Source organism: Amphiura filiformis, chromosome 8 (genome assembly GCF_039555335.1).
Source record: "Amphiura filiformis chromosome 8, Afil_fr2py, whole genome shotgun sequence".
Taxonomy (NCBI): domain Eukaryota; kingdom Metazoa; phylum Echinodermata; class Ophiuroidea; order Amphilepidida; family Amphiuridae; genus Amphiura; species Amphiura filiformis.
Window position 1 is genome coordinate 49,567,840 of NC_092635.1, and position 22,989 is coordinate 49,590,828.

A 22,989-nucleotide genomic window follows, 5' to 3' on the forward strand; every position below is an offset into this window, starting at 1 on the left:
CTGTGATCATTATTTTTAGAATCCAATTAAATATTCATAGCTGATTGATCATTGATTATCGGTTATCGACTATCGATTAACACCATCTCAAACGCTGCTTACCAGCGTGCTAAGGTAAGACTGTGATGAAATCCATAGGCATGATACTCTATGCACTACTGCTGGCTATGATCTGACCTCATTGTTTACGAGGTCAGATCTTAAAAAAGATTAAGATTTTCCCATGTCTTCTTTAGGGGGAGAGCCAAAAAATATCTGGATGCGCCCAATGAGGCAGAGCTGTGACTGTGAAACTTGGCTGGTTATCGCTTATGTAAGTCTGATAACAAAACACAATATATATGCACCACAAATTATAGACGCATGGGAGCTGCCATTGGGATACGTACGAGACAGCTTGATAAAATGGCAGCCTTCATAGCTTTTATCCACTGCTGAACTGACTGACAACTCCCATATTTAATACTCCCTGGATAAGGGTCCTCTTCCCTCCAGGGTTGCCAAAATTTTTTAGCCTGAATCGTGAGTCAAATAATCGAAAAGGCACCCAATTTTTCTCGTAACCATTGGTTCCTATGAGACAGGAAACAACCGAAAGTCACTGGAACCAATGTTGAAAAGTAGCCCAATTTTTTTCTTAATCATTAATTTCTATGGGCCAGGAAATTGTTATCGTGTGTATGGCAACCCTTCCCTCTGCCAACCCCTGGCCTCCAAAACCAATGATGAACACTCAAAAGATGCTTAACCTCATCTCAGAGCAGACACCACAATATGCATGCATCAGCCTCACACTTGTTGATGTTAAATCTATACAACATGTACATTCACACCACGAGTCAAACTCTATACACACACATACAGGCAGTATGTCTGCACTTGACAAAATAAATATTTATAGTCTGTCTAAAATAGGACATTTTGTAATCAAAATCCATTTGATGTTATAGGTTGCAAGTGATTGATACAGAATACCTGAATATTCTGCATTTTCTATGTACACACACTGATGATGAGTATATATATACGGACCCGATGACTATTGACTAGACAATATGGCAACAGGTACAGAGATAATGATTAAGACTTTGCAGATACAGGCCGAGTTACAATAATCTGTACGCAACAAGGGATATCACAGATTTCGAGTCAAACATCGTTGCCACTAATTTTGTTTTATGAAGACCATACATAATCAATTTAAATTTTAGAGTGAGGTAACATCATATTGGCATGGCAAATGGATCATATTATCGTGCTACCTACCACTGACATATCATTGTAATCTTACGCATGTAAAATACAAACTCCTCAAAAATGTGTCAACTTTTCAATTAACACATGCGTAAGTCATATACACTTATGTTATAAATGTACTTGTTTTTACCAATCAGAAAGAGCTTGAAATTCAACCTATAGTTTTCACCAAATATCCCATCAACATACCTTCAACTTTAATTAGTGTGAAAGAGCTGATGAAAAATATCAGATCCAGTCATTTTCACAATACGTGCCATTTTGTCAAAATAAACATGTTATTGAAACTTCCATTCAATGGTTTTTCGTGTTAAAATTAGGAGCACGTTGCAAAATCAAAATAAGGACATTCAAAATATTTTCTCAGATCTGCTGCTGCAATAGATTATTGAAGTATCAAGTGACATGCTAGTAAGTTACCTTTAACAAAAAATTCCAATTTTGACTTGCATTTCATCCTTTCACTAAATGACCTCAAAAATGACCGACTTAAAAACACCCGGGGAGCTAAATTAATAGGATAAATACAGACATGTGCATTTATAAGCATAAGTAACAACTCCATACGTGTGCAACTTCAGTTTTGGTGTGCTTTCCATGAAAGAGCCTTTCTTGAAAACTATATTATAATGTTTAGTGATACAAATATGAGAGTTTCATAAAAAACAAGGAATGTATCCTTGCCTGTTACTGGCTGCCATCATAAAATGTAGTCATATGAAATGATTTGAATACCTTTTTTTGTCAGAACCCAGATAGGCTGAAACTTTTATTATTAACATGATTTTTCCCATATTGGGTGTAGATCCTTTCAACTCACCATTTTAGTCTGTTGTTTCACAATATGCACCCCATTTTGACACTACTATTACATGTACCCAACTTTATTGCTAAAATTTCACCCGCATTGTAAAGTCATATATTTTGTACTTTCAAATGATGAGCTTTCATATATGAACCCTGATCAAATTTCCCACTTTCAATAATGGCATTTTTTTAACTTGTCTGTCGACGCACAGAATACAAAAATCAATTAAAAATGAGACAAAAATCCTCAGTTCTTATCAATGACGAAGAATGACTAGGCAAATTATCTATACTGACATATGCACTAAGGTCTGAAACAAGTTCGTCTGTCAAGATGAACTTCTTTCACTACATTTGTTTGTGCATCCATAGAATATCCTTTGCATATTTTGGGTACACAAACTCACCCCTACATGAGGTCAATTTTAAGCCATACTTGTTGAATGGAGGTTACTGAACTGTGCCATGAGACATGAAGCTGTTTTGGCTCATTGGGAAGGCAGTTTCAATTTGATTGTTAAGATTGAGAGGATAAAGCTCCGATATAATGGAAAGCGTAAGTAGGTTAGTAAATTACATGGTGCATAAAATGTGTCCCCGCCAGAAGGGTGAATCTTGAACCACAATGCAGGACACTGTGAAATTTGTAGCTTAAAAATAGTCTAAATTAAATGAAGAAATAAAAATTATCCCATTTAGAGGCTTTTGTGGTTCGTAAAAATAAATAAATAAAAAAATAGAAAAAAAAATAATTTGTATGCGACCGTATTGTGGAAGATTTTGGAATTCAAACCATATTCAACAGTTTATTACGGTACTTCAGATCCAACCATTTTCATCCATAAAAACTGGAAAAGGTGTGGAAGATTTTGGAATTCCAAATAAAGATTACGTTATTTCAGGCCAAATTGTGCAAAATTGAAATTGGTTTGATAAATTTCAACAATTTTCAGATGCAATTTCACATAAACCTAGCAAATATTTCCTGCTGAATTGGCCATAAAGTGCAACTGGTATTGAGATGGCACCGAAATATTCCAGAGGGGGTGATGATTTTAAATTGAATAGCCCATCCCACATATCATGTGCATGCAACCTACTACAATGTATATCACAACAAAGTATAGTGGAAATGTGTGTGTAGGTATCGCAATACAAACGTAAGTAATTATTACAAGGTATTGGATATCATGGGACTACATACATTTATCAATACAAGGAATATTATTACAATTTCAAAACCACTTCAGTGCATGGTACAGAGTAGCAAAAAAGGATTCCTAAAAAAGATGCCTATGGTGTAGAATGCTACTATAAATCACTTCCCATGTGTTTCTTTTGTGGTTTCTTCATAAATCTCGGTTCTAGTGTTTAGACTTCCACAATGATATTTGCAATTAATTAAATACATGAAAGTCACCTCCTCCCAGATCAAAAAGAAGGAAATAGGAACCAAGAAATCAATTTTCATGAGGCCATATTTGTGTGTTCATAATGAAACATTTGTATCTTCGATTTTGTCATTGTATGCAATAAACATGCCAAAATGTATGCACATTGACTTCTTTCAACAGTAGCATGCTATCTGCTGAAGATAGCTTTGAGGTGTATTTTCTACAAATGTTTGTTTTTACTCAGTTTGTGCATTGAACTTTTCAACAGTATTGTGCATCTTCTGGAGGTAGATTTGTGGTACATTTTCAATGTTTGCTTGTTTGTACATTAACTTTTTTTTGAAAAGTATTGTGCTATCTACTGAAGATAGTTCTATGGTGTCTTTTCTACAAATATTTGTTAGCTTGTTTGTTTTTTACATCAGTTTGTGAATTGACCTTTTTCAACAATTATTGTGCTATCTACTGAAGATCGTTCTATGGTACATTTCTATGTTTGTTTGATATTAGTAGGTTGTTTGTGCATTAACTTTTATTCCACAGTATTGTGCTATCTACTGAAGATAGTTCTGTTGTATATTTTCTACAAACATTTGTTTGTTTTAGTCGCTTTGTTTGTGCTATCTGCTGATGATAGTTCTGTGATACAATATCTAAAATGTTTATTTGTACTTATTCGGTTTGTTTGTGTGTTGTCTTTTTTCTTTCAAAAGTATCATGCTATGTACTTAAGATATCTCTATCATACATTTTCTACCAATGTTTGTTTATAGTGGGTTTGTTTGTGCATTTTCTTCTTCAACAATATTGTGCTATCTACTGAAGATAGTTCTGTCATACATATTTTCTACAAATTGTAAGTTGGTTTGATTTGAAGAATCCACTTCTCATTATCAAAAAATGCATTTCAGAATCACCTGCAAGAATTGCCTAGCTTGTCATCCAACATTCTTATTATCAAAAAATGAATTTCATAATCACCTGCAAGAATTGCCTTAGAATTTGCCATCCAACATTTTCATACATATCTTTATATCATCTTGATCATGGCCCTGGGATCAACAACAAAACGCTTTGTAGTGAAAACCCTGACATTGCATAATTTGGCAGTCATGTCCGACTCTCTGCATGCTATCCACCCAAGCTTTCATCATATAGATTATTCATATATGCCACCATTTGTGACATGATAAATTTAGTGTCATAAACTGAACAATCTAGGAATTAAATTTTATACTGCTAAAAAAAAATGAAAATTTTCATGCCACATTAATATTCATGGTTTCGCACTACCGAAAATATTTTAAGTGTAAAAAATATGAAATTAATAAAATCAAAAATCTGTAAAAATGTTTTAAATTGTAGCAATATGAAAAATAAACACCCAAAAATTTGATAATACCGTATCGTACTCCATAAATGTGGAAATTTTTGTGGAACAGCTACCATAAAAATAAAAGGTGCGAATATGTTCTGTTATGTATTGGTCAATATAACTTAAAACTGCGGATTTAAAAACATGAAGTAGTTCCAAAATCTGCAAATCGCAAACAAAAATACACGCCAAATTACCACTTTTACAGTATAATGAATCTGCCTCACATCATGTAGTGACCCGTAATGATGGGCTGACAAGCTGTGCGAATAGCCATTTATTTTGGCTATTAGTTGGCTTACAAGTGTTAGTATCATGTAGTTACTAGGCATCGCTTGGTTGGTCATCAGTAGCTTGTAGTGTCAGTTTAATTGAGATAAAACGGCTCTATATTTGCGAGACAGGATATGTCAAGTGGGATTTCAATGACCAAGTGTCAACATCTTTCACAAAAAACAACTTGTTAGGTATTATCATCCAGTGTTAACTCCAAGGCCATTTGTGTCACCACCTTTGCATGTAAAAATGAGATTTCTCATCAGTGAGACTTATACAATTATGCAGGGATGTAAGTGGGACTGAATTAAAAAACCTGAAGATCTGGAAAATATCTGGAAAAAGCTTGTGAATTTGGGCTAAAAACAGGCTGAAAATAAATAAAAGTGTTGAAATTTGGAAAAAACAAAATCTGCAATTCTAGATTAATCTTGAAAACTTGCATCCGTGACAATTATATGTACCGTACCGAGGTATTTTCAGAAATTGTATAAAAAAAACATTTTAAGAGTTTTTTTCGGTTTTTGAGTTTCATGGTTGAAAAAAATTGTTTGTTTTTTTAAATGGAGGTGGTCAAAATTTTTTGTATTGTGCTTTGTACCTCGCATTGAGGCCTGTATACCAAAATAATCCAATTCCCAATGATATTCGAAGAAATACGCATTTCACGACGGTCCATTGAAGGTATGTGTGGTATACCACAATTGGGGATGAGGCTATCACTTTTTTCATTTACCTTTGACCTTTTAATGTGTTGGGTACAGAAACTTATGCTCAACAACTTAAGGTCAAATTTGGAGCTATGTTGGTTAAATGGAGGTTAACAACGAACTTTGTCCTTGAAAATGAGACCATTACACTTACAGACACTCACCGTTAAATTCAATTTGAGGGAAACAAACCACTGACAATCCTACAATGTGAGAAAGTGATCTTTCCCACCAGTGCAAGTAATTCAATTCCTAATGTTTCCTGTGTACTATTTCACATTCATTCTGATATGTCATAGAAAGTAACACTTGCCATGGCCACTCAGGCTTTGATAGTTTTGTTTATTTATCACTATTTCAGCTTTTCTGCATCGTGTTTAGTCAAGAATATTGCAAATTCATGTGTAATTTGTAACAAAACTTATTATTTTAATACATACCAACATCCACTTGAAAAGTCAAATCTTAGAACAAATTAACAAGCCCTACAATATCAACACGTCCTCGCAAAATTGTGAGTTGTGTTAAATCACACTCCTAGCGAAAGTCGTAATATTGTGAGCTGCGCACAGGACAATGGCAGCCATGTTGAATATGCGGCTAAGGGAAAACGTACAATTATTTCATAAACATTTCAAGTGATTATTCCTCATAAAACAGTCTTGAAATTTGCATTTTTGATAATTATTACCATTTTTATGCCATGATGGCAATCAATGGGCTATTCTATTTCAAATCCACACTCCCCCTGTGGAAGATTTCCACAGAGGGAGTATGAGTTTTGAATAGAATAGACAATTGGATAGCTTCCACTTGAAATACTCACTCCAGTTATGGAAGATATAGGTGAAGCCATAATACAGGTGGAGTATGGGTTCCAAAATGATTAATTCTGACCAACATACTTCCATACCTGCCAACCCTAAAACCTCACAAATAGGGACAAATGGGAGAAAAAAATCTGAAAATAGGGACATTCATGAATTTCCTATAAATTACTATAGTCATATTTTTGCAAAAATAGGGACACATGGTAAAAATGCTCTCTTTTATGCTATTTGTTGCAGTAATAATACAAGTAGGGTATGTACTCCCCCTGTGGAAGATATTTCCAAAATCTTCCACAGGGGTAGTGTGGATTTCAACTGGAATAGCCCAATGCATCTTGTGATGTGCAGGGAAGGAAAATCCCCATCTGTAGGTTGTGTGTAGGAAGTGTCTTAACTTCCTACACACAGATGCTTTTAAAGCGTCATTTTGATTATACTTTTATTATGACTTGAAAGATCCCCGTTTCTATGGTTTAGTTCCGTCATAGAGCGGCAGAGCCCAGATTAGATTCTGATGTACATATCACAAGATACATCTTTAAATAGACTCGTCAAATAGACTCGTCAAATAATCTCATGCGTGTAAAAATCAATGGATCAATGCAAATTGCTATTTACAGATTATGTGTTAAGTGAGCACAGCTATTCTGGGCACATTTTGTGACAAACAAAGACTCTGATTCTGGACAAATTGAACCAAAGTGGTACATTAAACCTTTGCTTCTAAGAACTCTTTTGACTGAGTGATTACAAATATATTGAGCCAATCAGAGATATGGTAAGAATAGTCTGCCATTGATCACACTGGCGCATCTACTAATGTCACTCTTTCGAGTAAACCAAACTATAGCCAAAGACTAGCCTCACAGTTCAGATGATGCAACACATTTTGCCACACAAGGCTAAGAATTCAAGTTCATTGTTTGTTTCTTCAACTTTTTCATTTCACATTTTTAGCTTTTCTGTTCATTTTGTCCAGAAGAAAATTTTATATATTAACCCATACAAAGAATATGATTGGCCAATTACTAGTGATTATTTTTGCTATTTTTAGCAAAAACACTATGACGAAGAATTTTTTCATTCAGTGAAATATGAACTGTTCCATTCCATGGAACACTCCATAATTCACCTCATGAAATAATTCTTTCAACTGCACTCATAAACATTCAATATTTGTATAACATTGCATCACAATCCCCTATTAAATTTCCTGTGATCAGTATGATATAATTTTCAATTTCAGCCAGGTCTCTTCCATTATGGATCTAGAATCTTGCACAACATACTCCTTTGAAGCATTCACACACAGACACCTCCTCTACCGAATAATGGAACAGGTCCAAAACTGACATCATAAATGAGAATCCAGTTAAAACCTATTAGAAATGATGAGCCAGTGGAATTCCCATATATCATTTATTACCAAAAATTGATTCAATTCTTTTGCTCCCATTTATTTCAGCTGTCTCTCTTTGGATTGACTTAATTGCTTACCCGTTAGAAGCATTACTATAAATCCACCTGTTATGGCAAGGAAATTGGCAATTCCATTTGATATCCACACTCCCCCTGTGGAAGATTTAGCTAAAGTCTTCCACAGAGGGAGTATGAGTTTTGAATAGAATTGAGAATTGGGTAACTTCCATTTGAAATACTCACTCCAGTTGTGGAAGATAAATGTAAAGCCATAATACAGGGGGAGTGTGGGTTTCAAAATGATTAACTATGACAAGTGACAATTGAGAAACATACTCCCCCTGTGGAAAATATTTCCAAAATCTTCCACAGGGGTAATGTGGATTTCAACTGGAATAGCCCAATTACAGGCCAATGTTAGCATTAGACTGAAGCTAAAAGCTAAGAATAATGAGCAAGTGAGACCAAGATGTAGATAGAGAAAGATGAGTATGATAAGGTTCCGCATACCTCCTAGTGTTATGACATGCACTAAGCGCTCAAATATGCTCATCTATCAGTACACAGTTCTTCACCTGTAATGTGAAATAGAATGCACTGGGTACCAAAAACTCATACCCATCAACTTGAGGTCAACTTTTGAGCTATTATTGTTGACTGAAGACTATTGAACTATGCCATTGGACGTGAGGCTGATTTGGGTCACAGCGACTATACATATCAGTCACGGTTGGAAATTTGGAGATAAAGCTCTGTAATTGGACCGCTGATGACAGCAGAAAAAATAAGCAATAACAACTGCATTATTTTGTAGTGCAATCAAGCAAAAAATCAACTAATTTTCAAAATCAATTTTCTGTCTCTCGTGTACATGTTTATACTTCGTACGACTTATAAATGGCAAGACATTGTGGCTTGATATAGAATGATGTGCATGCAGTTGGGACAGCACCTGTTGCATGACTGGTGCACCCTTATATGAATTTACGCAAGCGTAAGTTGGCACTTTATTGATATGCGCAGTTTACAACAAAAACCAAATAACTTTTGCCATTTATAAGTTGAACAAAGTATAGAATTTGCTATTATGATTTGTTAGCTATGGCACATTTTTGTAAGCAGAACACAAACTGCATAATTTTGCAGCACAATCAAGTAAAATTATCTGTTTGTTTTTCAAAGTCAATTTTTTGTCTCTCATAGAATTGTCTACTCCGACTTATTAGCTACGATGCATTTTGCTAAGCAGAACAAACTGCATAATTTTGCAGCACAATCAAGCAAAATTATCTGTTTGTTTATCAAAGTCAATTTTTTGTCTCTCATTGTCTACTCTGACTTATTAGCTACGATGCATTTTGCTAAGCAGAACACAAACTGCATAATTTTGCAGCACAATCAAGCAAAATTATCTGTTTGTTTTTCAAAGTCAATTTTTTGTCTCTCATAGAATTGTCTACTCTGATTTATTAGCTACGATGCATTTTGCTAAGCAGAACACAAACTGCATAATTTTGCAGCACAATCAAGTAAAATTATCTGTTTGTTTTTCAAAGTCAATTTTTTGTCTCTCATAGAATTGTCTACTCTGATTTATTAGCTACGATGCATTTTGCTAAGCAGAACACAAACTGCATAATTTTGCAGCACAATCAAGTAAAATTATCTGTTTGTTTATCAAAGTCAATTTTTGTCTCTCATAGAATTGTCTACTCTGATTTATTAGCTACGATGCATTTTGCTAAGCAGAACACAAACTGCATAATTTTGCAGCACAATCAAGCAAAATTATCTGTTTGTTTATCAAAGTCAATTTTTTGTCTCTCATAGAATTGTCTACTCTGATTTATTAGCTACGATGCATTTTGCTAAGCAGAACACAAACTGCATAATTTTGCAGCACCATCAAGCAAAATTATCTGTTTGTTTTTCAAAGTCTATTTTTTGTCTCTCATAGAATTATCTACTCTGATTTATTAGCTACGATGCATTTTGCTAAGCAGAACACAAACTGCATAATTTTGCAGCACAATCAAGCAAAATTATCTGTTTGTTTATCAAAGTCAATTTTTTGTCTCTCATAGAATTGTCTACTCTGATTTATTAGCTACGATGCATTTTGCTAAGCAGAACACAAACTGCATAATTTTGCAGCACAATCAAGCAAAATTATCTGTTTGTTTATCAAAGTCAATTTTTTGTCTCTCATAGAATTGTCTACTCTGATTTATTAGCTACGATGCATTTTGCTAAGCAGAACACAAACTGCATAATTTTGCAGCACAATCAAGCAAAATTATCTGTTTGTTTTTCAAAGTCAATTTTTTGTCTCTCATAGAATTATCTACTCTGATTTATTAGCTACGATGCATTTTGCTAAGCAGAACACAAACTGCATAATTTTGCAGCACAATCAAGTAAAATTATCTGTTTGTTTATCAAAGTCAATTTTTTGTCTCTCATAGAATTGTCTACTCTGATTTATTAGCTACGATGCATTTTGCTAAGCAGAACACAAACTGCATAATTTTGCAGCACAATCAAGTAAAATTATCTGTTTGTTTATCAAAGTCAATTTTTTGTCTCTCATAGAATTGTCTACTCTGATTTATTAGCTACGATGCATTTTGCTAAACTGCATAATTTTGAAGCACAATCAAGAATTGTCTACTTTGATTTGTTAACTAAGCTACATCTTTGCTAAGCAGAACATAAAAAGCATTATATAAAGCATAAATAAACATTATAAAATTAATATTTGTTCCCTCCCAAACATTTTGTTATTTAACTTGCAAGCTGAAAAATACAGTTAGTTGGCCTTGCATTTTGAGATAACAATTTGTTCGTTTTGCTCACAACAATAACGTTGTAAAGAAACTGAACCCTCTTCTGACCATACATCTCCAAATCAATTCAACCGACATGTACAGCTCATTTTGGTTGATCACGTTACATTTGCTATTGATCTGTGGTTTTGTGGCGCCTACACATGTTCAGGTATATGCATTGTCCATACAATCAGTGTTCACTCATTATTTAGTAATTTTGTCCACTTTTGGCAAAAATATAAAAATTGCAAATAAAAAGGTCAATTCTCTTGTGTCAATTAGGATATAAATGGGCTATTCCAGATGAAACCAATATGCTCCCTATGGAAGACATGACCTTAAACTTCCAGACAGGGAGTGTGAATTTCAAATGGAATTACCTGTCTGGGTGACTCCAATTGAAATCTACACCCCCTGTGTGGGTGATTAGGGTCATGTCTGCCACAGGTATATGGATTTTAACAGGAATAGCCCAATGTTCAGCCTCAGTTGAACACTGTGATGTATAGCCACGGGCCATGTTTCATAATCTTTTACAAATGCAAGTATGTGTATCACATCTTATCTTATCTCTAAATTAGAGGTGTCCATTTCTTCGGAAGTCGGTAATTATTTTTTATGATCTTACAAGCGAATAAAGGAAGAATTATAGACACCCTAAGCTCTCAACTTCCTCGCCTGACAAATCAATTTGTGTATTTTCCTCTTTTCAAGAAAAATAAAATGTGCTGATCATTATGACCTAAGTTCTGCTACATGTCTTATATACTTATGTCAAATATGAAAATGCATACACAGTACTGGGACATCTTGGCGGTGTCTTCTTCGGGTCTTCTTCGTCAATTTGATCCAAGAACACAAGACTACCGGTCCTGGGCAGCAAACTATTACATGTTTGTAAAACAATAACAATTCAACCTGTTATTATATGTGGACTTAAAGAAAACGGAAGTTGGAGAAGTGATATGATAATGTAGAAATAGGTGTGTAACTATGATGATGTTGATGGATGATTATGATTACTATGACCTGTGTTCACATTAGAAAATAACTTCATATGACGATGATTAGTTAATCTTTATTTAGGTAAATAATCATGCCTTCACATTACAAGTAATGACGATCAAATGAAGACATAGTCTCATTCACAATAATCATAATAATCAAAATAAGGGTACATATGTGTGGTCTTGTAGCGAAAAAGTATGCCAATTAGGCCACAAAAAAAAAATGTTGTGTTGCCCTCCGCGGCCGGGTCAAAATCGCGAATTTTTTTTTTTTTTTTTAAATAATTTTTTTTAACAAATGATTTTTTTTTATCATACATGTACCCCCAAGCCCAGATCCATAACGTTCACTAAAAAGATTGTGCCCCAAGCCAGCACTTTAATTGGATAGTAGGACTGACTCATTGAATCCCAACAACATGGATGTTTAGGCCCTTCACAATTGATTTTGAGTTTCCTATTTCCCACCGCATCAAAAATTGAAAATTGCAAAATATTTAATTATTTGATTTTTCTCTCTGTCATTTTCTCTGTTAAATGACATTTTTGTTACATTAATTTGCTACTTTCTTACTTAAATCATGAATCCTGAACAAACAAATAACACATATTATTAATTATCAATGTATAAAATCAACCATAATTGCAATATGATCTGCAGTGCCAAAATGTACCATGCAGGATGTTCATGTTGATATTGGGCTGTGACCACTTGTTTCAAAATGAAGAAAATAATAAGTAATAAATAACTAATAATTAAGTTACCTCATGCCTATTTTAAAGTCTTTAAATAGTAAACTAAGAATTAATTGTGAAGGGCCTTAATATTAATATTTACTTCAATAAAATATTCAACATTGGGTAGAAAATACAGCCAATATTAAGCATATGCCTCTCTTCACTCATGTTACTGTGAAATAGTAGGTATCAAATGGTTCAGTTGCTAAAAAAAAAAAAAAAAAAAAAATCCGGCCGGGTGTACTACCAGATTTTAGGCTTGGGAGGGCAACACAACAATTTTTTTTTTTTTTTGGTCTTAGCTTTAAGCAATTCACTTCAGTGAATGACATGTGTGTTCACAATACAATATCGCTTCGTCTAAATGTAAGCAATCGCTTAATCAAATGAACATCTTTATGTTTATCTCATTTTTAATCTTAGTCGAAATGAAGCAATTTCCCAAGTGTGAACATGGTCTGTGATGAGGATGCTATTGATCATGAGAAGAATAGAGTTATGATAAGTAAAATAAACAAGAATTCTTACAAATGATATACTTTGTAAAGCAAGTCAATGTAAATTATATGTGACGTGTCATGTCAAAAGCAGACACTTTTGGGCAGGATCGTAAATGGAGAAATAGCCAAAAATCTGCCTGGGGTGATTTTTCACAATTTGGGTTTGTTGCGAATTTGTGATGTTATTAATGTTAAAAATATTGTCTGATAGTTTGGCATCTTGTATTTTTTGAGACATTTTTCAAGGTAATTCCTACTCTCAACATTGTCAATTTCCAATTTTATATTACCATAACTTACGAACTCATTATCTTCGCTTAGTAATGTCCGATTTCATTGGGGAAAATGGCGTTATGGAGCAAAATATCTCTATATTTTTAAAGATATGTAAAAACCTCAAAATTTATAACCTGCCCAAAAGTGTCTGATTTTGACATGACACATCACATATGCTTTTATATATATATATATATATATAGTGTGAGAGATTTGGTCTTGGCTTTTATACGACTTGGTTCATCCATTAGTGAATATTATATAAGGCGTAAGAAATTTGAATGAGCGACAAGCGTAGCTGTGTAACATTAACTTTTATTCGAGCTTTTGCCCTCAGGGCTTCATCAGGCCTTGATGAAGCCCTGAGGTAAAGCTCGAATAAAAGTTAATGTTACACACTACGTTGTCGTCTATTCAAATTTCTTCTATATATATATATATATACAAAGTAATGAACTAAAGTTTCTTCAGAGAGTGCTCAACTTTAAGTGTAAAGGAGCGATAAATAAATAAATATACAGATGGATCAGTTCATTAAATTTTATTCATATCCTACAAACTTGTTTCAAGAAGACTGCTGTCTCCTCTCATCAGGGATAGTCAAATGTAATGAAAACAAAACAAAACAAGATGAAGTGTTATGCGGCAAACTTCAAACTGAAAAATCTCGCGTAAAAATCTCGCGTAGACACAACCTATACGCGCGCGAGAGTTAAATGCGCGCGCGAGAGTTAAATGCGTACGCTAATTCCGCAATTACGCACAGGAAAGATACACTTCATCTTGTTTTGTTTTCATTACATTTGACTATCCCTGATGAGAGGAGACAGCAGTCTTCTTGAAACAAGTTTGTAGGATATGAATAAAATTTAATGAACTGATCCATCTGTATATTTATTTATTTATTTATATATATATATATATTTAAAAAAGCATCATTATACATAATATGCAAAATGAGAACACTGTGACCAAAGCTGTTTGGCTCTTTTTTTTATATTCTGACATGCTGGAGCATCATTAAGGTCAGTTTTCTATACTGTGAGGCTCTCAATTTTGGATCGGGCGGAGATATGTGATTGGGACTTACCCTAAAAATATACAAAATATAATGAAAAAGAGACCCAAAATCATGTAATTGTCTTTTCAAAATGAAGGTCAATTTGCCAAATTATGGAAAACGTATGCAAATTTCGTTTTAAAAAAACAAACATAAATTTGTATTTTTTGGCCACAAAATGTTGTTGAAAAAGAATCCCTTCTCTCCTCAACTTAAAAATCAACACCCAAATCTAAACCCAACGGCCTGAATATGTACATACCTGAAAATCCCTTTCGGAATTCTATCCCTGGCAATTTTTCATTTCGACCAAATTCAGCAAGTCAATTCAAAACAAACTAAATGCCTCATTACTGCATATATATAAGGTATGTTTTTTTCTATTACTCAGGTTACAAAGCAATTTCATTACATGATAGAAAAGGATCTCTAGGTAGCTAGACCAGAACTAAAACCAACTTGGGGAATTTGAAAATTGTTCCAGTGCAGACACTGCATAAAGTATTGACAATTTAAAGGAAAGCTCTTCATTCATGAAATTCAATTGCTTTAACTTGATTTTGCTGTAATTTACACAAAGTTTTGTAAGGTGCAGAGGGTGAGGGTCACTACTGATCTAAATTGATTCGCTATACTAAAGTATCCATAATTAAAAATAGATATTATTTTAAGATGACACTTTCACAATTAATCTCCTAAGTACACAACTGCACCTTGCAATTAAAGCCATAATGTGTGATTTGCTCCACAGTGATGCCCTCGATTTTCATTGAATTTCTACTTTTTGCATGATTGTAATGCCCAGTGGTGTACTAAAATACCACGTGACAGGCTAAGCCTGAAGTGCTTTAATTAAAGATATTATTTAAAATACAGAGATCTCCAGGTTTATTCAGAGTTCACTGACCTACTGCTTGCTAACTTGTCTTGCGAATGTCAGTTCACCCCTACATGAATCACTGAATCAGTGACACATAAATTGTGTGCGTATCACTATTCATCATATATACGTCTTATATATACGTCCCAGCTGCGTGATGCTCCACGCAATAATACGTATAATACGATTGGCAATCTAATATGCAAAATAGCCTGTGAGTGCTGTAATGAAATATCAATTTTCATTGTTTTACCTCATTTGTAAATTGTTTGACTCAAAATTAAAAGCGGACATTGTGATCAGTGAAAACTAACATTTAAATAGGTACATCTATTCTTCATGCAAATCACACATTATTGCTTTAACTCGGTTAATGGCAACATACACACACTGCGACAAATTTGCAGTCAATAACACTGACAAAGAGCTTACAATACATTAATTGGCACCACTTCAATACTGCAGGTGTACATGCTAAGTCTACCGTGCTGCACTTTTAATTATATACACTCACCTTTCAGCAGCACGCTTACTGCCTATAAATTTGGCACATTCTTTCTTCTTGAAGGTGTTTTCAATCCAACTCTTCTGAGCCTGTACAAATTAATCAAAGAAAAAAATGTATACATTTAAGTATCATTATTCATTTTATTTCTAAAACTTCATAAATTCATCCTTTCCTTTTACAAGTTAAGCATACTACCAACTGTCCAGCGCGTATTATTTTGCACAAAGACCTGTGGATACGCTTGACATTGCGCACGTTAAGTGTCAGAGATATTCGCCAAGAGAAGGGGGGACCATCCCCGGTTCTGATATCTGCAATCAATCCTAGGTTCCAGGATCGTGCATAGGTAAAACTGTGCACATTAAGCTAGTGCGACAATACTCAAATTGAGGTATGTAGGTATATAGGAAGGAGGACTATTGTTTAAAAATGACTCTACAAAACATCAAACATGGATGTTATACAAATATTACATGCCTATGAGTGTGATAGTATACAAATATTGACTGCTATGAGGGGCATGGTTAAAATTATAGGCCCAAGGTGATCTCAAAATCATGCTATGACACGAGGCGCAGCCGAGGTCATAGCATGGTTTTGAGATCACCTTGGGCCTATAATTTTAACCATGACCCGAATAATGCAGTCAATATTTGTTTTATATACCGCATTATATAGATTTTTGTCATCTGATTGGGTAAAAAGCCTAGATTTTATTGTTCATTTTAGGCCATGGTAAAATTTACAAAGAAAGTTTTTCGTTATGAACCGATCGCGTCATCGCAACTGGCAGGCAGCGTTGGCGCCAGCGGCGTAATGCGAACACGCTTATCGCGTGCGTAGAGTTTGATCGGGACGCACACCACGCGATGTGAAAATGACTATGCCCGGGGAATAGTCTTTTTAAAAGACTATTGCCCAGGGAATGGTTAAAAAAAAGTAGGGCATAGCTAATTCAATGACTGCGCTTTTAACCAATTAGATTACAGGAATCTATATATGAGGTATATAATACAAAATATATGATGAGGTCAAATTTTCACTTTTCTATTTCATGAGGCGTAGCCAAGTGAAATAGATTAGTCAAAATTTGACCGAATGATATATTTTTACTATTACACGAATATTAATGGCATGTAATATTTGTTTTATATCATGATATCACATGGTTTCTTTTCATGCTATCAGGGGTGTGAGAGGCCTCAGACCAAAAAAGCTGAGAATTACTAAAAAAAGCTGAAAAACAGCGTAAAAGCAGGGTAAAAACATCAAATATGGGCTGAAAATAAAAGAAAACACGTAAATGTTAGCAATAAAAAAAGCTGAAATCAGCTTAAAAGCTGAAATTTCACACCCCTGTGCTATGTGATAGTATACAAATATTAACTGTCTATGAGTGTAATGGTGAAATATAATCACGAGGTGAAAGATGGATCCGAACGGCGAGTGGAATGGAACAATACATCTTTCACCGAAAGTGATTATATTTAAACCATTATACTAATTTAAGACAGTTAATATTTGTTTTATATCACTCATGCATAAATTCTATTACTAAAATACTATTTAAGGTAGGAAATACATTTATTCATCAACATAACACCATGTTTTGCGGTGATATACTTGACATTTTGGGGTCCACCCCATAACTAAATCGGCGAGTCCAAGAGTCAGCGCACGGCTTGGCGCAGGCGCACTACGGCAAAGCACATGATGGTAAAGACTATCACACGGAGTGGGTGATGGTAAAAATGGCAAATGGTAATCAACCAATGAACTGTCTAGAATTTATGTATAAGTGATATAATAAAAACTATCACACAGCTAAAGTCACTGTAATCATGATATAAAAGTAGCTGTTGAAAAAAAACCTGAAATGGTGTGAGCAAAATATTTATTTTAAAATTTTTTTTAAATTTCTTTCCAGAAAAATCCGAAAAAAGACACGTAAATCCGTAAAATAACAGAAAACTTACATCCCTGATTATAACTAGCAACACATAAATAACATTCCCAAAAGATAGATAACAAAGGATCTATTAACTTTAAGGGATCTAGAATGAGGGTTTATTGCGTTTCGATAGTATTTTTTGTGGGACATGAGAGCACCTCAGACATATCGAATTGCATTCTGAATACGAAGCATGTCTTTCTGATATCAAATAATTTTCATTTTTTGAAAATCACAATATATTAATACAAATTTTGTGACAAATTGTAAAAATTTCATATTTTTCAAATTTTTGATATATAACAGTCCTCGAAGTAAATTATATAAATCTAATGATATATTCTTAAAGTGTATGTAGCTGGGATGAAAAGCCGACGGTCAATTGAAAATTTTGACCTTTCATATTGAAGATATGGATTTTTTTCCCAAAAAGACCTAATTTTTTTGGGTGTTTTTGGAACAAAATCCATATATTCAATACGAAAGGTGAAAATTTTCAATTGATCGTCGGCTTTTCATCCCACCTACATACACTTGGATGATTTATAAAGTTTACTTGAGTACTGTTAAATATCAAAAATATCAATTTTAATGATTTGCCATAAAATGTGTATTAAATTGCTAATTTCAAAAATCAAAATTATTTGATATCAGAAGGACATTCTTCGTATTCAGAATGCAATTCGATATGTCTGATGTGCTCTAATGTCCCAAAATAAATACTGTCCAAACGTTCATACCCCTTCCCTTAAAGCAATAACATTTCCATAAAAAAATAGATTTTTACTTCCATTGATAATTTTTAAGATCAGCATTACTGGATACATACATTTACATGTACATAATTGTTGTGTTCTTCATCCAAATGTTTACTAAAGCTAAATCGTACTTTACGAAACATGGCGCTTCCACAAGGTTGAACCTCAAAATAGATCTATACCGCACAATATCATGAGAATTTTATTCCAATAATGTATTTTCCGAGAGGTACATCAAAAGATTTCACAAATCACTGCCGTATACTTTGTCCAAACGTCTGCCGGAGCTAGATCTCGGTTTACAAAAGATGGTGCTTAGCAAGGTTGAAATCTCAAAATAGAGCTGAACTGTGCAATATGCCAATATCACATCAATTTCATATCCAATAATGATTTTGCAGACCACCAGATTCATACATGATTGTTGTACTGTACTCTCTTTATCCAAACGTTATGCTGAAGCATGATCAAAATTTACAAACATCGTAGACTTGGTACCTCAACTCACTTATGCAATATCACATCAACTTTTATAACCACTGATAATTTTGAGGATATGAATCACATACACAATGGGCTATTTCAGTAGAAATCCATAACCCCTATGAAAGACATGGCCTTAATCTTCCACACAGGGAGTGTGATTTTCAAATGAGGTTACCTGAATGGGTGACTCTATTTGAAATCTACGCTCCCTGTGTGGAAGATTAAGGTTATAGGTGTATGGATTTCAACTGGAATAGCCCAACTGTTATGCTCTTCTTCCAAACCGTCTGCCAAGCAATTAAGCCAATTAAGCCATGCAATATCACATGTATCAAATTTAATTTACTGAAAAAACAACTTAATTTCGCGAGGTATTTAATTTCGCGAATTTTGCGAGGTCTATAAATTCGCGAAATTAAATACTCGCGAAATTGTCTGTCTGCACAAACCTTCATATTTATATCCATGTTACCACCAGCACTTCCCTGTTCAGACTTTCTGTTTGTCTGTTTTGTAATGTCAGAGAGGGGTTGTAATCAGAGGTTGATTCAATGTAATCCCAGCATGCAGTATGATATTAGGTGCAATGTAATAAAGGAGCCATTTCAACACCATTTCACATTCAAATTTATGTGCAAAATAAGAACCAGTAGTTTTGATGGAATATTCATCACGACTTTTATGTTTTGAATTGATAATTGGGTATGGGTAATGTTTGTTGATACATTGCTACCAAGAAAGTTAAAAAGTCGTGTGTTTTTAAAACAATGATAGATATGTTAAATGCTTGGGAAAAGAAGGTGGAACCAGCCAAGTTTTCTTGCACATGCATGCATGTAGACGCATAGCTTATCTTGTTGTATAACAACCTTGACCATGCACAGCAGGAGCCCAGCATGATGTTTTCTGAAAATAACCATACGTTTTTCAAACATGCTGTCAGTGGCTGCAATGTATTCTGGGCTTACATTTAATCAACCTCTGGGTTGTAATGGTCCCATATACTGATATACTTGGCACTGGACAAGTGCTAGTCAAAAGGACATTTCACCTTGAGTATAATTAATGTTTACATAACTAATTGGGTTTTCAAGATGTGTGATAATAGGCACAAAAAAAAGTTGTTTGTTTGTCCTCCACCGCCTGCTCCTCAGTTTAAGGCCTGACCAATTTTTTTTAAATTTTTTTTTTTTAAATAAATAAAAAATTCAATTTTTTTTCAGATTTGGAGTATCTCTGGACCTAGCTAGAGCTAAATGCTAGGATCTTTCAAGGTTGAAAATAAAAATCCAAAAAAAACAACATTTTGTGTCTTCAATATGCAAAGTTATAATTTGTGTTCATGTCATAGTCTATTATTATTAATGACTGCAAAATACATTGGATTTATATCCATTTTGAAATCATTAAAAGACTATGACATGAACACAAACTACATGTATAACTTTGCATATATTAAAGAAACAAAATGTTGTTTTTTTAAAGTCACAGTGAATGATTGAAGCTTTTAGATCTAGCTAGGTTCAGGAATATGCCAAATCCGAAAAAAAAAATCCGCCCACCTGCACCTCCTCTTTCAAAGCTGTGGAGGACAAACAAACAATTATTTTTTTTTGGCCTAATAGGTGTAAATGAGTGAGATGTTTGTTCATAGTCAGGGTTGCCAACCAACAATTTGGTAGCCCAATTAGTTCTGAATATGCATTAATTGGGAGAATTTGAGACACTACTTGCTCATGGCTCGTGCACAGAATGTAAGGGCCTATAGACAGCATTTGAGCCCAATTGGTGCTTTATCTATTGACTTGCCAAATGTAAGGCAAAGCAACACTGAAAAGCAAACATTGTAGCCGCACTGAAGCATCTCTGTTACAAAATCGCCAGATCAAGGAGTTTGTACAGTGTTTGTAATATGAAAAGCACCACAAACAGTCTGCATATGAGACTATTCCATCAAATTTGGTAAAAATTTTCGTGACAAAATGCTCCAAAAATGACACTTTCCGTCCGAATTTTCCTAGCTAAATAAGTAACAATCATGAACAATCATGCAAAGATCGCTGCCTCAAATTACCAGATCCATTGCTCAAACGATGTAGCAAGAGAAAGAAAAAAACATACAGAAAATTGGACTATGCCTATAGTTCATTGCGTTACGCAATGAGCTAATAAAAAATCAAGGTTTACTCTGAAATACTAGATATATTCCTTTGTACATTTGAGGCCAAGAGAAGGGAAATTTAGCCAGTTTAGAGCGATGTAAACGGATAGAAATATGAAAGTTTGTGTAGAATTCTGTGGAGTTCAAAATTTGGCATACTTTTAGGTATAAGCTTATAACAAAATTGTAAATTCGCGAAGTTAAATACTCGCGAAAATGTCGATCATCACCAATTCGCGAAATAAAGTACCCGCGAAATTAAAGTGTTTTACAGTATACTGTATTTTTCCAGACTATGTGCATTGCAAGACAACTACTGTATTCTTCATCTAAATGTCTGCCAAACTAGACCTCAGTTTACAAAATAATACGGTGCTTCTGCAAGGTTGAAATCTTAAAATAGAGATAAACTGTAGAATGTAGAATCAACTTCTACATCCGATGATGATTGATTTTCCAGAGGTGCATTGGTCCCCAGATTTATACACGACCATCATACTCTTTATCAAACATATGCCGAAGCCTGATTACAACATGGTGCTTCTTTTCCCAACCTCAAAATAAAAGTAAACCGCACAATATCACATCAAATATTTATATCCAATAATTATTTTCAGGGTGTGCATCGCCAGATTTTATACACATGTACTTTTTATCCAAACATCTGCCACTTCAGCTACATCGTAGATCACAATTTACAAACAGGGTGTTTTTCTATAGTTGAATACAGTACACAGAAGTAAACTGAGCAACATGTGTATCCCTAGATACATTGACGACTACTATATTCCTCATCTTGTTCCCTGCTGCAGCAAGATCGCAATTTATAAAACATGGTGCTTCCCAAAGCTTAACTTGCCATCTCAAAACAGAACTAAAACTGCAATGCACAGGTCATATTTGACATGCAAAGTCTGCACCAAATACGGTCAAGATAACAAAATGATCAGCACGTACACTGACATAAGTATTGGAGATCAATTGACGATCTAATTGCCATGTCGGCTGACATGACAGTTTATTCCCTTTTGCAGCATCATTTGTGAGTAAATTGAGCCACTTGATTGTGATTTGACACAGTAATAATTGGGGTAGTTTAATATGTCCATAACTATGTAACATTAGCTGGATGTGAAGAGATATAACAGGGGTGTTAACTTTCCTGCAAAATTGAACTGGCCCTTGGCTAGGCCGCTGAGTGCGGCGTCTAACATTAGTGGGAGCTTGTCCAGGGAATAGGGTACAGGGTATCACCCCAAGCATGTTTTTGCTCTTTTATGACGAAATATCATCATCCAATATTCCGAAAAAAAGTTACGTAATTTTCGGGACTTGCAGCTAAGAAATGCACACCCTAGACATTCCACAACTGACCATCGCAGCCACGATCAGCTCCCCAGGTTTTGTATGGGTTACAAGACAATTAGCAATTAAGTTCCTTGTCCAGGGAATTTTAAGCTAACTCAATTTTTAACATGAAAGCATACTAACCACCACCAGGGTTAGAACCTGCAACCTCCCACAAAATAGTTAAATGCCTTATCGATTGAGCTAACTGTATACATGCAGTGTTCAAGCAGGGGTGGAATTTCGTTAAGTGCCACGGGAGTCCAAGTGGATTCTCGCAGGAGATTTTTGCGAGAGTCCATGGATTTCGCAAACGGAGTCTCAGAGTACAATCTTGGAGTCCAAAATAAATTGGCAAATTTTGTTCACCAAAGCGTCTTAAGGTTTTATGTAATTGTAAAATGCATTCATATGTATTACT

General features: G+C 34.4%; 1 protein-coding gene across 2 annotated transcripts in view; it reads right to left on the minus strand.

Moving 5' to 3' along the window:
• LOC140159157 (transient receptor potential cation channel subfamily M member 3-like) overlaps window positions 1-22,989 on the minus strand; it is a 128,740-nt gene that overhangs the window by 69,528 nt on the left and 36,223 nt on the right. Inside the window, exons 1-3 of one of the 2 annotated variants that reach the window (XM_072182522.1) lie at window positions 18,646-19,056; window positions 15,872-15,951; window positions 11,691-11,780 (exon numbers count right to left, since the gene is read on the minus strand). In XM_072182522.1, the coding sequence (XP_072038623.1) occupies window positions 11,691-11,780; window positions 15,872-15,951; window positions 18,646-18,717 (242 nt within the window). In that variant the 5' untranslated portion in view covers window positions 18,718-19,056. Of the gene's footprint in view, window positions 1-11,690; window positions 11,781-15,871; window positions 15,952-18,645; window positions 19,057-22,989 lie in introns of those variants that run through there. The other variant, XM_072182523.1, reaches the window with a different exon arrangement.